Below are 16,689 nucleotides of genomic sequence, written 5' to 3' on the forward strand. Positions count from 1 at the left end.
GTTTGATAAGGCTCCCCATGGTAGGCTCATGAAGAAAGTAAGCAGGTGTGGGATAGAGGGAAATTTGGCCGATTGAATAAGTAACAGGCTATCTCATAGAAGACAGAGGGTGGTGGTGGATGGAAAATTTTCAGACTGGAGACCACTTACCAGCAATGTACCACAGGGATCAATGCTGGATCCTCTGCTATTTGTGATTTTTATCAATTACTTGGAGAAGAGGATTGAAGGGTGGGTCAGTAAATTTGCTGACGACACCAAGATTGGTGGAGTAGGGGATGAGGTGGAGGGCTGTTATAGGCTGCAAAGAGACATTGATAGGATGCAGAGCTGAGCCAAAAAACAGCAGACAGAGTTTAACCCTGATAAGTGCGAGGTGATTCATTTTGGTAGGACAAATTTGAATGCGGATTACAGCGTCAATGGCAGGGTTCTGAGGAATGTGGAGGAACAGAGTGATCTTGGGGTTCATATCCACAGATCTCTGAAGGTTGCCACTCAAGTGGATAAAGCCATGAAGGTGGTCTATAGTGTGTTAGTGTTTATTAACAGGGGTTAGAGGTTAAGAGCCGTGGAGTTATGCTGCAACTGTACAGGACCTTGGTGAGACCACATTTGGAATACTGTGCGCAGTTCTGGTCACCTCACTATAAAAAGGATGAGGATGCATTGGAGAGCGTGCAAAGGATGCTGCCTGGTTTGCAGGGTAGATCTTATGAGGAAAGGTTGAGGGAGCTAGGGCTTTTCTCTTTAGAGCGGAGGAGGATGAGAGGCGACTTGATAGAGGTTTATAAGATGATGAGGGGAATAGATAGAGTGGACATTCAGAGACCATTTCCTCAGGTAGATGTAGCTGTTACGAGGGGGCATAGCTATAAGGTTCACGGTGGGAGATGTAGGAGGGATGTCTGAGGTAGGTTCTTTACTCAGAGAGTGGTTGGGTGTGGAATGGACTGCCTGCTGTGATAGTGGAGTTGGACACTTTAGGAACTTTCAAGCAGTTATTGGACAGGCACATGGAGCACACTAGAATGATAGTGAGTGGGATAGCTTGATCTTGGTTTCGGAAAAAGCTCGGCACAACATCGAGGGCCAAAGGACCTGTACTGTGCTGTACTGTTCTATATTTCTGTGTTTACTACAATTATCTTAAATTAAAGAATAGATCTGCATATGGTGAAACATGGGGTACAAGTGCACAGAGGTAAGGATAGTACAGATAAGCAAGGTTACAGACAGGTTCTACTGCAGGGGCCTTTGATGGAGCAGGCTACAGAAGGCAGCTGATGGGTATACACAACAAAGTTGTGTTGGGAAGTCTGACATAAAACCTGTGCTTAAAGTTGAGGACCATGGCACAGGGCTCTGTGCACAACTTGGAGCTCATCCTTTCCAGCATGGAAGAAATGAAAGCCAGTTCCATTAGTGCACTTGCAGACCCAACTATGACACAGTGTTCAAGGCCAACAAATCAGCTTCCAGTGCAGCATAAGTTGTCTCCACCATAAGTCGGATTGCTATCATACAAGCTCGGTTTTCTGTAATGCAAGCTCAGTTGGCTGCTATCATGATTACATATGAAAATGGTGCAGTCCAGCAATCTATCCGCCAACTGACTGCTAGGTTGCTGAGCACCACAAGGGAGTGGCAGTGGTTCCACGAAGCACAAGCTGCTATCCTCACAAAAGGTGATGACAACCATCATTGCACTGCTGTCCTTCCCAGCCCAGACTGTTGCTATTATTGAACTAGTGCAGGCTGCTTGAAGTTGCTCTCCATGGCCATCTGCAGTCTCATTCACTAGAAGTCAGCCATGCTGCAGCCACTGCCTTTCTAGTACACCTATGCAAAGTCACACAAAAGACAGAAGCGAAGGGAATGTGCAATGGTGACTTAGTTCATGTTTGTATGCAAAGTGGCAAAGTTTACAAATTCACTTTTGTATTGCGATCAAGAGGATGACGATGTCAGTGAAACTTCAAGGTCCCAGCCACTACTTTGAAGTGAAACAGTGATTTACTTCCATTTCTTTCAGTTTAATATAAAGCAACTGCTGCTCACGATGTGGTTTCTTCTATACGGGGAAGATTAAACATTGGCTGAGTGACTGCTTTCATGAATACGTCTGTTCAGTCCATGATGTGGGCCATCCCCTCAAGGTTCGAGCTGCCTGCCATTTTAATTCTCTACTCAGTTCCTACTCTGTCCTTTCTGTCTTTGACCTGCTACTGTATTCTGATGAAGCGGTACTCGAGCTGGAGGAACAGTACCCCATTTTTCAACTGGGCACTTCACAACCTTCTGGACAGAGCTCTATAAGTTTTTACCATAACCTCTGCCCCACGTTATTTTGTGTTTCTTTGCTGGTTAAGGCTTTTCCCCTTCACTTCTCTCTTCTTTCCTTTGTGTTTGGATGCCAACCATGCCATCCACACCTCCTCTAGACACATTTTTTGTCTCTTTATTGGTCCCATTATGGCCTTCTTTGGCCCTGTATCATGAAATTGTCATTAATTTTTCTTGCCCTCCACACACGTTTCTTTATGTTCTTCCATCTTTCATCAGATCCAGAAAATGTTAGAAATGTACTAAGTTTTGAGCAAGTGAAAGATGACAGATGCTAACTTCTGTTTCTTTCTCCACAGATGCTGCCAGATCTGTTGAGTATTTCCACCATTTTCTTCAGTTGCAAAAAGGAATCACTGATAGCCTTTGTCACTCAGTATGCACCAGTTAATTTGTCATGGTGGTTGAAATGTAATTGGCACAGCAGGTGGCCACAGAGTATCACATGACCGCTGTCAGGGTGCTAGGCACCAACCTGAATGAACAAAACAATGTGCATACAGTCAACAGTTCCCTGAACATGGAGAAATCTGCAATTTGAGAAAACCCTCATGCTTGTTCCATCTGCTTCTGACAACAGAAAATTAAAGTAAGTTAGCTCTCTGATTAGAAAGCCTCAGCTTAATGTAATTGTAACAAAAAATTGCGACATGTTGCTAATATCACCATTAACAGCCTAGGAATAGCCAAATACATAAAATTCATTGGCACGGTCACTTTCACAGTCATTACAGTCTTGACCCTGCCTTGGTTTCTCACTGAAATTTAAGTTGGGAGAATTCTTCCCTGAAGACCCTCAGCAGATATGATCTCTGCTGAGAGCCTTCTCTCCCTTCTGCATTGCCTAGCAACTTTAACCTCTATTCATTCACCTAGTCATGGTGTATTCCAAGAGGAAGAGGGACTAATGCAACCAGGTCTGGGAACAACTGGTTTGCACAGAAGCCTAGAGTCAGCAAAAGGTGCTTTAGCACCTGCCATAACACACGGTGGATTTTTGAACAGCTATGGAAAATGCCAAAAATATATATATTTTATATATAGGTTTCTTGCAACAGCAAGAAATCAACCAACAACTAACCTTTAAGTAGTTGATCATCTCTATACATAGTGCTGTTGGGGATTCCTTCCTGTTGCTTATACATGTTCAGTTGTGCAAACTCAAGAGAAAATGCCAGCTGGACTGCTGAGCTGCAAAATGATGTGGGTATGCCGGCGTTAACACAGTAAAAAGTCTGACAACACCAGGTTTTAATCCAACCGATTTATTTGATAGTAAACGCACAAGCTTTCGGGGTTAGTCCCTTCGATTCACCTGACGAAGGGACTAACCCCGAAAGCTTGTGCGTTTACTATCAAATAAATCGGTTGGATTAAAACCTGGTGTTGTCAGACTTTTTACTGAGCTGCAAAATGGCAGCAGTGCCATCACTTCAGCTTTGTGTGCTGACTAACACAATTTTCCTGCTCTGCATAATTTTTATTGACATTTAGTAAATACACACAAATGCCACCCATATGAAGCCCAGCACGCTTCATGTCACAAATGCATGTGCTGCAGACCCCACTCTGGCACTCGAAAGGCACACTACTGAGCCCAATTTCCCTCCATATTTGACAGTGTTACGACAATGGAGAAAAAACCCTGGAATTATACAAGGAAACTTTGGACTTTACAAAGATCGGAGTTGTATTTCTTTTTAATGGATATCGACACCAAAGATGGCGGAGACTGTAAACTAGTCACTAGCAGGAATGATTACAGGAGTTTCTTTAAGAAACAATGCTACCTCTCCCTGTACTTCCAGGCAAGTTACTTGTAAAACCACAAAGATCAATTATCACCACCAATAAAGGCAAAGCGATCTTATGGCCCTCTCGCCTCCAAAACCTAGGCATAATGGCCTAAGCAGACTACTACATTCGGACCCGATTGGAATACACAAAGCTGGGGGTTAAGAGCTTGCCAACTACCAGCCTGTTTGGTGGTCTGTGTGCTGAGAAATTTTGTCACACTGAAGAAAATACAATAGCCAGCTTTTGCAGGAACATCTAAAACTCTCTCTTTCCATAAAAATTGATAAGCCAGCAGAAGGTTATAGCTGGAAAAGAACTAAAATCTCTACCAAACTAATGCTAGACATCTGAACTGAAGAATCAATGTTGTCAGCAGAAGCCAACTATATCCAAAACAATTGTAATAGCCACAACATACCATCATCTACTCCTCATAATTCAAGGATTCTTCCCTATAATTTTTTTTGTATTTACTTCCTATTGGACTCAATTCTTATCTCTATCTGTACGACTACAGATGCATGTGTTTTACCATTTCTCTTTACCTTTTAGTTGTTAATAAAATTACTCCATCTTGACTCAAGAATTCCTGGTTAAATTGGCTCCTTTTTAAACATTACAATTGAGTCTGGAAAAGGCATTCCAGGGAAAGGAAATTTTGTTAAATTAATCGTTTGTTGCTAGCAGTGGACTGAATAAAGACTAGAAGCCAGTGATCCCTCCTCAACCCAGGTTTGAGATACTTGGAGGGTATTTCAGCCAGAGAGTGACAAATCAAGGGGCCTCACCCAGATCAGTAGCTCTTAGGGAACCCCACCTGGGCTAGTCGTAACAACAACAGCTTGAAAAATTAATTTTGGAATGAAACTTCAAAGATTAACTCATGACCATAAAATTATATTTTTACATCTCCAATGCTTACAATCGTGCTACAATTTGTCCAAATATAGCTTTCATTGAATATTTTTGATCTGAGTTGTAATCTTTACATTAAATTACATAGGTAATAAATTATAGAGCCAACTACTTCAATATGCACTTGCATTTTTTTAAATAGTTTTGATTACTGATGAACAGCACTTTCACCAAGTTTGTTTTGATAAAAACAGCATACACAAAAACACTTGAGCAGGAAGTATGTTCAGTGGTGAAAATGTTTAAGTTCAATTAGTAAGTTCAAAGAGCAAGTTACCATTCTCCCAATAATTTTTCGACTCATCAAATCTTGTCACAAAAGAACAGCTTTACTGCAAGACACCATAAAAATAATGAAGTTAATATGCAGTGCTCTGTTCATTAGCCAAGAATTGTGAAACAGTGCAATAGTATTGTTGGAAGACTTTGTGCAGCTATAATCACAACACAGATCAAGAGGCCTTGATAAATTCCAGCTGTGCCACTTATTTTCTGTGCAGAACGAAACTTCATAGCCCTGTATATAGGATAACACAAAGTCTGGATTGTGTTACAAGGCAGAAACATTTCAAGGCTGAGATGATCACAGAAACTTAAACTGGAGCCTAGTTATTATCATTACTCCCAAGATATGTTATGGAGCTTGTTTCAAGTAACATAATTCTTTGCAACTTATACACAGTTGGAGTTTTGGAAGCTTTCCTTCTCCATTTTTGTAAAGTGCTAGTTTTTATTGCTAGCGCACACAAATCCTTCAGCCATATCTCTCATAAACAAACGATATTTGCCCTACCTGTTAAGTCACAACATCTAACAGTCAACAGAGATTTTCTTTCATCTGTTCTTGGAATGTGAGCATCACTGACAAAGTCAGCATTTGTTGCCCATCCCTCATTGTCTTTGAGCAGAGGATGGTAAGCTAGCTGTTGGAACTGCTGCAATCCATGGGGTACAGGTGCAATCAAATGATGTTTGATGGAGTTCCAGGACTTTGACCCAACAACATTAAAGGAAGGGCAAGTTACAAGTCAGGATGGTTTGTGGCTTAGATGGGAATTTGAAGGTTGTGATATTTCTATGTTTCTATTTCTTTTGTCCTTCTAGATCTGCGATAGGCAGCCTGCAGCTTGTGGGCTGCAAGACATTTTCTTGACCACTGCCCACATGTAGGGTTGCCAGGTTCTGCTGGCTTCTGTCCATATTATTTTCTTCTTACTGGTATTGCTCAAGTGATATGTATGTAGAATACGGGCACAAGATATGCTGATTGAACACAACATTGATCAAGAGAGACATGCATTCCTATTTCCAAAGCACACTGTTGTTAAGTAAATGTAAATATTTTTGCTTTTATCATCTGAAGTTGATGGAAGTTTGATTAATATATGAATGATTAGGCATTTTCCATAGCTTATTATGAAATATTGGACACACAGTAAATGTATTTAATCTTATAAAATCATAGTTAGTGAACATGCCCGATTTCCAACTTGCAGCTCACTGAGATGGAGGGATGGCTACTCATGCAGCTCATTCACTAGCCCAGGTTACCAATCGCTGTTCTAGTAGTAGATATCACTGGTTTGGAAGGTACTTTTAAAACAGCCTTGGCAAATGCCTGCCATGCAACTTCAGATGGCATTCACTGCTGCACCAATGGTTGAGGGAATTAACATTGAAGTGATGGATGATACGCCAATCAAGGGGTTTGCTTTGCTCTGGATGGTGTTGTTTTTCTTGGGTGCTGTAGGAGCTGCACTTAACCATACAAGACAAATTTATCCTATCACAGTTCTGACTTGCGTCTTGCAGATAATGGACAGGCTATAGGGAATAAGCGGTGAGCCTCATAACTGTTCCTATATCCATCATGTTTACCTGTGTAGTTTACCAGTTAAATTTCTGGTCCACTGGATCCCCACGTTGTTGTTGGTGGAAGATTCAGATTTAATGCCACTGAATGTTGAGGGACAATGGTTGGATTCTCCCTTGTTGGAGATAGTCTTTGCTTCGCACTCGCATGGTGTGAATATTATTTACCACTGATCAGCCCAGCCTCAATGTTGTCCAGGTCTTGCTGCTCTCAGCCTTTTGGCTAAGATCAAGTGTAGTATCAACATGCTGTGCTTGGTTGAAGTCATTAGGTTACATTTTAGCTTCATTTGAAGCAATTTTTAAAAGCAACATCTTGGCTTTTTGGCTAAGATGCAAATGAGATCAAGCCTTGGAGGAGGAGCTATGTCTACTACAATCAGCTTGGACCATGCAGATCAAGCCCAAGACAGGAGGTGAGAGCCCTGTCCTGTCAGCTTGGATCGGGAATGTCTCAACTTGTTGAGACTCTGAATTGGACTTGATTTGACTGAATTGGAAGAAAAACAAAAAAAAAACATGGACTGCTTCAGTATCTGAAGAGTTGCAAATGATACTGAATATTGTGCATTATACAATTATCAGCAAACATTTCCACTTTTGGCTTTATGTTCAAGGGAATGTCATTGATGAATCAGTTGAAGATACTCCTGAAGCAATTTCCTGGGATTGAGATAATTGGCTTCCAAATGACCAAAACCTTTGCTCTCCTATTGTCTCCAGCCTGTGGGGAGATTTCCCCAATTCCCATTGACTTCAATTTTGCTGGGGTTCTTTAATGAGGTCAGAGCCAAGTAGTTCTGGCAAAACCCAAACTGAGCATCAGTGGTCAAGCTGTTGTTAAGTGGCACTTGATGATAACTTTGCTGATGATTGAAAATAGACTGTTGGGTAATAATTGACCAAATTGAATTTACCTTGCTCTTGTGGAGAAGATCATATTTGAGCAATTTTCACATAGAAGCCAGCATTGTAGCTGTACTGGAAAAGTTTAGATAAGAACATGAGTAATTCTTGACCACAAGTCTCCTGTGGTACTGCTGGGATGTTGTCAGGGCCCAAAGTATTTGCTATATCCCGTATCTTCAGCCATTTCTTGATATCAAAGAGAATTAATGGAATTGACTGAAGGATGGCATTTATGATGGTGGGGGCCTCATGAGGAGGCCAAGATGGGTCTTTACTCGCTTCTTCTGGCTGAAGATGGTTGCAATTGCTTCAGCCCTGCCTTTCACACTGACTGCTGGGTTTCCCCCATCATTGAGGATGGGATATTTTTGTAGCCTCCTCCTCTGGTTAGTTGCTTAATTATTAATCACCATTCACAAACTTGATAAGGCAGAACTCCAGAGCTTTGATCTGACCCATTGTTTATGGGATCACTTAGCTCTGTCAAGCACTTGCTGCTTCTACTGTTTAGTATATATGCAGTCTACGTTGTTGCTTCACCAGGTTACACCACATTTCAGATATGTCTGGTGCTGCTCCTGCAATGCCTTTCTCCACTCCACACTGAACCAGGGTTGGTCTCTTGGCTTGATGGTAATGGCACAATGGGGATACGCTGGGCCACGAGTACAGATCACGGTTGAATACAGTTCTGCTGTTGCTAATGGGCCACAGTGATTCATGGTGTTCTGAGTCTATTTCATTTAGCTCAGTGGTAGTGTTACACAATGCAGTAGAGGGTGCCCGCAGTGAGAAACAGAACTTCATCTCCACAAGGGTTTTGTGTAGTCACTCCTACAAACAGTGACATGGACAAGAGTATCTGTGACAGATAGACTTGTGATGATGTCCTGGAGTATTTTCTTTCCAGTTTACTTGTCAACTCTGCAAGCCCAGTCTGGCAGATGTATGCCCTTCAGGACTCAGACAGCTTGGCTATGAGTGGTCGCAATCGAGCCACTCATGGTAATGGACATTAAAGTCCCCTACCCAGAGTACATTCTGTGCCCTTGTTATCTATCCTAGTACTTCTTCCAAGGGATATTCAACATGAAGGATTCATCAGTTAAGTGAGGGCGATAGGTAGTAATCAGCACAGATTTCCTTGCCCATCTTTTTGACCTGATGCCATGAAACTACATGGTTCCAGATAAATGTCAGAGTCACAGAGATATACAACACAGAAAAAAATCCCTCTGGACCATCCTGCCTGTGCCAGTCAAAGACAAACCAACTAACTATTCAAATCCCATTTTCCAGCACTTTGGCCCATAACCTTGCATGCCTTGGCATTTCAAGTGCACATCTAAATATTCTTTACAAGTTATGAGGATCTCTACCTCCACCACTCTTTCAGGCAGTTACTCCGAATCTTACACTACCCTTTGGATGAAAAAATGTTTTTCCATATCCCTTCTAGACCTCCTCCCCCTTGCCTTAAATATGCCCCTACTCATTGATCCTTCCATAAAGGGAAAAAGTTTCTTCCTGTCTACTCCATCTATGTGCCTCAATAATGTCCCTCAATAATATCAATATCCCCTGCTCCAAGGAAAACAACCCCAGTCTATCCAATTTTTCTTCATGACTAAAACTTTCCAGCCCAGACAACATTCTGGTAAATCTCCTCGGCATTCTATCTAACGCTTTGTTGTCCAACAAGGGGCATACATGCGATGGGTCGTATGAGGGCTGCTCTTGGTTGTTTCGAGAATAGCCTAGTGCTTCACGTCGTTAGTGTACGCTTAAACTGGACCAGATGCTGGGCAACACGACAGCTCAGTGACTATCACTGTTTGCTGTGCAGATACATGGATTTGGGCCAGTGTCTGTGGGAGTTTGCGCATTCTCCCCACACTTGTGTGGATTTTCTCCAGGTGCTCCGGTTTCCTCCCACACCCCAAAGATGTGCTATTTGGCTGATTGGTGTAACAACTTGTCCCTAAATTAGTCTTCCCTCAATGTGGAATGCCATAAGCATAGACAAGGGTCATGGGTGGAGGAGGGACTCAATGTTAAAATGGCGGCGTGGGCTCGTTGGGCCGAAGGGCCTGTTTCCCAGGCTGTTTTGTTCTTTGCTTTCACATCCCATCAATAATGTGGATTCTAGAACTGCACACAATACTGTAGCTGTGGCCCAACCAATCTTTTATATAATTTAAGAACTTCCAGAACAAATTCATCCCGATTGCATACCATTGTGCCATCATGTCTAGTGGGTCTGTCCTAGTGGTTTCAAAAGTTAGTGAAGAGGACTTTGCTGGATGGACAGGGTAGGGTCTGCTGTAGTTTCTGGTTCCCTAGTCAGTGTTGAGTGCTGCATAGCAAGTCTCTGCTCTTTGGTGACATTGCCTTGGAGAAAACATCTAGAATAAGAATCAAAAGAAAAACTGAGCTGCAGGAGAAGTTGGGAAATGACTACCCACGCAGTCCAGAAATATATTATGGGGCTAATCTTCATTTTTGCCCTAGGTTTTGCAGTCCTCCAACTTGCAATACCGGTGAGATCTTCATATGCCAAAGTAATTTTAGTCATTTGAAGGTAAAAAGTCGCCATTGTTCCAGATGACCATAGGCATTGACTGGTGGTGATTTAATCTGAGGATCACCACACCTCAGACAAAGGACAAAGTTTACAAGGCAGGACCTTCATGAATAACCTCAGCTGATATGGGAATTGAACCCCTGCTGTTGGCATTGCTAATCAGCTGTCCAGCCAACTGAGCTAAACCAACCCATGTAAAAATGGCCAACTACGAGAATAGCTCTTACATTTGGAGGCACACATAAATATTCAAACTAATTAACAATGTATTATTAGGCAGTGTGAAATCAACTGGGCACAGAGACAGGTCGTATACAATTTTCACTGAGGTCCAGCACCACTTCACCAGGACCACATATTGATCCCATTGGATTTAGGAACTGTAGCTGCTTCTTTTTAATTCATTCATACGATATGGGTGTTTCTGGCTCGCTAGCATTTATTGCTCATCCCTATTACCCTGGGAGGGCAGTTGAGAGTCAACCACATTGCTGTGGCTCTGGAGTCATGTAGGCCAGACCAGATAAGGACAGTAATTTCCTTCGCTAAAGGACATTAGTGAACCAAATGGGTTTTTCTAACAATCAACAACGGTTTCATGGTGATCAGTAGATTCTTAATTCCAGATAATTTTTACTGAATTCAAATTCCACCATCTGCTATGGTAGGATTCAAACCGGAGTCCCCCAGTACATTAGCTGAGTTTCTGGATTAATAGTCCAATGAGAATATTACTAAGCCATCACCTCCCTATAGATATGTTTACAGTCTATTTCTTTAGAAATAAAAGCATGTTTAATACAAAGTATAAACCAACAAGGTACAAATTATAATTAACTGAGAAACGAAGGAAACATTAAGTTTAAATGCTTAATTCATTATTTGTACAGTACTTACAGTATAAACAAATAAAATATTTTATTTTATAATATTATTATATTTGAGGAAGGGTAATTGTAGTCAGTATTGCAGACCAACAGTATGAATAAAATCTGAAATTTTCATATCTCTTCCACATAAAAAATTTCTCAACAGTATCCAATACCCCATCAGTTATCAGGTACTTGTTTATACTTTCTTCCAGATATTTCTAACATTAATCACCCAACTTATTGGCAAGGTTTTTTTTTCCCCCCAAAATGCTTGAAACTTGTGCTTTCATTTGGTCCATCCACAACTCTCCCTTACTCATTTCCAGTTCTTGGGGTAAACTTTCAACTAACATTCATGACAAGCGCACAGATTCACACTAGTATCTTGATTACACTTCCTCACATCTCACTTTCTGTAAGGTCTTTATTTTGTTTTCCCAGCATTTCTGACTCTGTTGCATCTGTTCCAACGCTGTAATCTTCCACATTTGCGTTTCCAACATGTCTTTTTTCTCAGCTCCTCCTGCTCCCCATTCTTGGCATGATGGACAGCGTCTAGAGTGGCTGACCTATTTCATACACTCTTAACCCCTTTCTCCCTCCTCCTCAGAATCATGATGATAGACTTCCAACCCCCACCCCACCAGCCTCCACATACAATGAATCATCTTCACTATTTCTGCCACCTCCAGGGTGAAGCCACGACCCAACACATTTTCCTTTTCCCTCCATGCCACTCTGGTTCACTCCTCAGTCATTTCCAAGACACCACCCTTTCCTATGGCATCTTCCCATGCAAGCGGCAGGAGTTTCAACACATGCCCTTTTACCTTCTTCCTTCTCACCACCAAGACTCCTCAGTGTAATAACAATTTACATGTATTTATTTCAATTTAGTATACTGTATTCGCTGTTCAGAAATGCTCTCCTCAACACGAGGGAGAAAGTATTCAGACTGGATGATCACTTTGCAGGACATCTCTGTTCAGACTACAAGCTTCATATTCACCCGAGCTTCATATCAGCGTTGCTACAATTCTCTACCTTGCCCTCACTCTGACATTCCTGTTCTTGGCCTGCTACTGTTTTAATGAACCTCAATGCACACTTAAGGGGCAGGAACCAAATTTTGACTTGGCACTTACGTCATGTGGATATCCTTGGCTTCTTTAGTTTACCCATTATCACTAAATTTTTTGCCATCTCTGAGATTACCCTGAAGGGCAGGGTATCTCAAAAATTTCAGCAACAGGTGAAGCTAGTCACTTCTCACTTCTACAATGCAGTGGCAACATAAATGGTAGTCACCACCAACTGGATGCTGTTGTCAAGCCAAAAAGACATTCTGCCTGTCTCACGAATGAATAATATGGTAAATGAATTTTAGTTCCAGTATGATGCTAAGAATACTATCTCTAGAATCTTCTGTTGTTTGCAAAAGGGCAAGGTACAGATTGTACCCAACCAGCATGTGCTTACAAAACTCAAAACACAGTGCCCAACATTATATGTGATTCTGCAATGGGACAGCTAAATAATGCTCGGTGCGATAAGAATCATATTGTTAACTAATTTAAGATGGTCAGTCAGGTTCTCGATATGGTGCATTTACATGTGCTGGAAGCTACACGTATTAACACACAGGGCCTTGTTCTTGGCAGACAGAAAGAACATGTATACACACTGCGCCTGTCTCAGCCAAACAAAATAAGTGACAGCTATTCGCTAGTCCATTCTTCAGGGAAATGCCTCGACTAATCAGTCAAGCTGCCCGGCTCAAATTTCAAACAATGCTTGGCAGCTAACCATCAGTCACCTTCAACTGGTGCATTCTTCACGGCAATACCTCCACTAGAGTCCATTTGCCAACCAACCAACACACTTTTCTCAAAAAGTATGTATTATTGTTCCCTTTACAAATGGCATTCATGTGAATTGTTCTAATGTGTGCAAGAAATGATTTGATGAAAAATCTTTTGTTTCCAAGTAATATTCAGTTCTATACAACTAAATGACTATTAGAATTAATGTTATTGTGCAGCTTCCTTCTCATGAATCTTGACACCGCAAAATTCTAACACAGATTATTTCTAATATTGGACAACAATATCTTCTTGTGCTCCAGTGAGCTATTGACCTAGTTTTCATACCGGTGGAAGTTGACGCATACCTTTGAACTCCTGAAACCTAAATTGCTAATTTCAGTCATGCATTACAGAAGGTCAATAACTAGAAAATAGGAACTATGCAATAGGAAGTAGGAAGAGAATTACTGAAAGAACATACTCAAGTATTCTTGCCCATCTAATAACTGATGAAACAGCGCTCATAGAGAAGAACTAACAGTAGGCCGTCAGTCCTTACAGGAAACAGTGCTTGGAACAAGCAAAGAGAAATACCAAAAGCAGGTCTAAATGTTTTTAAAAACTATCAAATGTTTCAGTTTCATTGTTAAGGTCTAATGGAAAATTCTTCCCAAATAATGTTTTTTTTTACATAAAATACTCCCAGGTTCCATTAGTGGATTATTCCCAATCCTAAGTAGCCATATGTTTTTAAATGTTTAGTAAATTCAGAATTTTACTTTCTCTTACATTATCATGCACAATCACAGCAGGTTCTTAAAAGCAGATGTATATACACCATCATTTTAGGTCCAATTACCTTTTGATTGGTATCCTTCTAGAATACAATACTGATGACAATTTCTGACCCATCAATAATAGTTAGCATCTTCTTTCACAAGGTTAGTAACTTACAACTTTTGGCAAAGTATATTTTTTCCCACATTTGAATAAAACTGTGTGCAATGATTTGAAATGCCACACTAAATTAGCACACAAATATTATTCACATCTGCAACTGCTATTAAACACTGTAGCAACAACCACATAAACCAAACAAATAATCCCAAGTGGATTAGAGACTGATAATTATTGCAAAAATTTAGTGTAAATAAAGATTCCATTGTCATAATTAATTTAGGACAAGAATATTAGAATCATATGCAAACTTGAATGAAACCAAAGACCATTTCATAATCTAGCTTTAGCAAGCTTTCAAATTGGACCAAAGTGACTTGAAGTCTTTCATCTAAAATGTAGATTAATACATGGTTCTGAGCAGATCCTGAACATGTGGTTTCAATGCTGAATACTACCAGATCCAACAAAATGTCTACTCCTGCAAGCTTTCCCCACCTGCCCCCCACCCCCGTAGACCCATCTTGGCTGCTGTGCAGGGCCTGACAGAAGAAACTTCAAATAATTTAAAAATGACGAAGACTCCAAGCCATTTTTATTTTATAATTTATAATTTGCTTCCAAACGCCTTCCTGCTATGAACAAGGAAGGCACAATTAAAACTAGTGTTGAAATGCAATTTAACAAGTGGGAGCAGTCAAACCCAACTCAAAAACCAAGAAATCACGCTAGCTAATAATCAGAATGACTTCAAAACCATCAGCAACACTGGTGATTGCATCTGATAAATCAGATAGCCATTTCAACCACAAACAGAATGTGACCACCTTAGATCCAGAAGTTTTCTACATTATACCAAAATCTCACTGGTACTATAATGCAATTATTGAAATTACATACTAAGCTATTTTTAATCAAAAGCGTTTATACAATAAACCTATTGAAAGCTTTTGATCCATTTTCCACCTGAGAGTATGGTTGTAAAAGATAGCTTGTATAGTCGAATGCCAAATTTATCTAACAATTACATAGGAACTATAATATAGAATGATTCTTAATACCAATCAACATTTTTCTAAAGTTGAAGTGTTTCTATATCAATGTTCTAAATTGAAGTTTCTACAAAAACCTTTTCATCCAGAATAACCCACTATTCCCAAAAAAGTGACACTAAATTTGTTTAGCTTTTAAATCAAGCTAGCTTTTGAGGTTACAAAACCAAATCAAAATACATTCTTTGTTAAATTCTGGATTATAATTTTGTATAGGTTTGAAACCATCAAATTAACTACACCAAATATTCTATTCTAAAGTTGAACAGACTTCAAAGCAACTTCAATTTGAAAGCTTCTACACTGAAAGAAAAAACATCTGGAGCAGACTTTCATAACATAATACACTAAAAACTAAGCTTAGCCAGAACTTCTGGTGCCCCAATGACTGACATTTTTATTGAGCACATCAGAAATCACAGTTAACAAGTATAACCATTTCATCACCAGAGTAACGATCATATATACAACATCTTTAGAAGTAATTTGGCTGAAAATAAGTCTGTACAAAAAATTGTATTGGTAATAGTACACTTTTCTAAACTTGTTAGTCAAAAAGATTAAAGAATAGATATAGGCAAGTTATGAAATTTTGAAGGAATAATTTGAGAACAACCTGTCACTGGTTACAGATTGCTATTTACATACAGCCACAGTGTTGAGCTTAAAATGGATGCAATACATCACACAGGACAAGAAACTTAGGTGATTATTTGAAGTTAAGAGACAGCAATTATTAATTACATATATAAGCCTGTGTGCAAATGTTATATAATGTGAATATAACGTATAATATATATCAACCAGCAATTTCTATTCTCAAACTACTTACCTGTATGAAGAGGAAATTCAGTTTTTAAAGGTGAAAACAGAAGCAAGAGTCAAAATTTTCAACCAAAGTTTTAAAATGCATGATTTGTTAAATGTTCAGAAAATTTACTGTATGGAGGCACTTGTCTTCACTTTGGACAAGCATAGGAAATCACTAATTAACATAATATATTCTCAATGTGATTAAAACAAGAAAAATACTTCCAAATATACAAATCTGTTTTATAGTCTTTTAACTCTTTGTGGTATTATTCGTTGAATATGTCACAATGAAGGAAATAATCAGATTATAGAAACCATAAATAAAAGTCCATCTTTAGGGACTTTAAACATACCTGAGTTCATTAGTTTCCAGAGCTGGTCCACCAGGGCCTCATTGCACAGTGGAGAGTCTGTATTCTTGGTGAAAGGTGGGTTTTTATTGAGCATACTCAAAACCTTATGCCTGTAACATACGAAACAACAGGTTTTGCTTTCAGCTGTATACATCCATGTAAACCAAATAGTAAGAACGGGAACAAATGCTAACGAGTCTGTTGCGCAAACATATGAATGAAAAATGGCGCACATAACAGAAAACAATCAGATTAGTAATACATTTTGTGAACCTGGGCATTTTGTTCAGCTCCACTATTTTTGATTATAGCAGTCAGATCATGAATCTCTGGGTGTGTTATTTGTTGTTAACCAACACCAATGCCCTACATGTCCATGCTAAAATTATTAGTTCTCCTTTCATTTTCTTCAAGAATATTTTTCATTTGTTCTACATTTTTAAAAAAAGGTCCTTTTTGCTCAAGATATTAAGT

At 39.8% G+C, this 16,689-nt stretch overlaps 1 protein-coding gene across 3 annotated transcripts in view; it reads right to left on the reverse strand.

Annotated features, from left to right (window-relative positions):
• The window catches only part of taf2 (TAF2 RNA polymerase II, TATA box binding protein (TBP)-associated factor), a 103,057-nt gene that overhangs the window by 11,901 nt on the left and 74,467 nt on the right, over positions 1–16,689 (reverse strand). For all 3 annotated transcript variants that reach the window (XM_080193590.1, XM_080193589.1, XM_080193591.1), the window contains one exon: positions 16,216–16,325. In XM_080193590.1, coding sequence (XP_080049716.1) covers positions 16,216–16,325 — 110 coding nt within the window. The remainder of the gene's footprint in view (positions 1–16,215; positions 16,326–16,689) is intronic.

The sequence above is a fragment of the Carcharhinus amblyrhynchos genome, chromosome 8 (genome assembly GCF_965287045.1).
Source record: "Carcharhinus amblyrhynchos chromosome 8, sCarAmb.v2.hapA, whole genome shotgun sequence".
In the NCBI taxonomy this organism is placed as follows: Eukaryota; Metazoa; Chordata; class Chondrichthyes; order Carcharhiniformes; family Carcharhinidae; genus Carcharhinus; species Carcharhinus amblyrhynchos.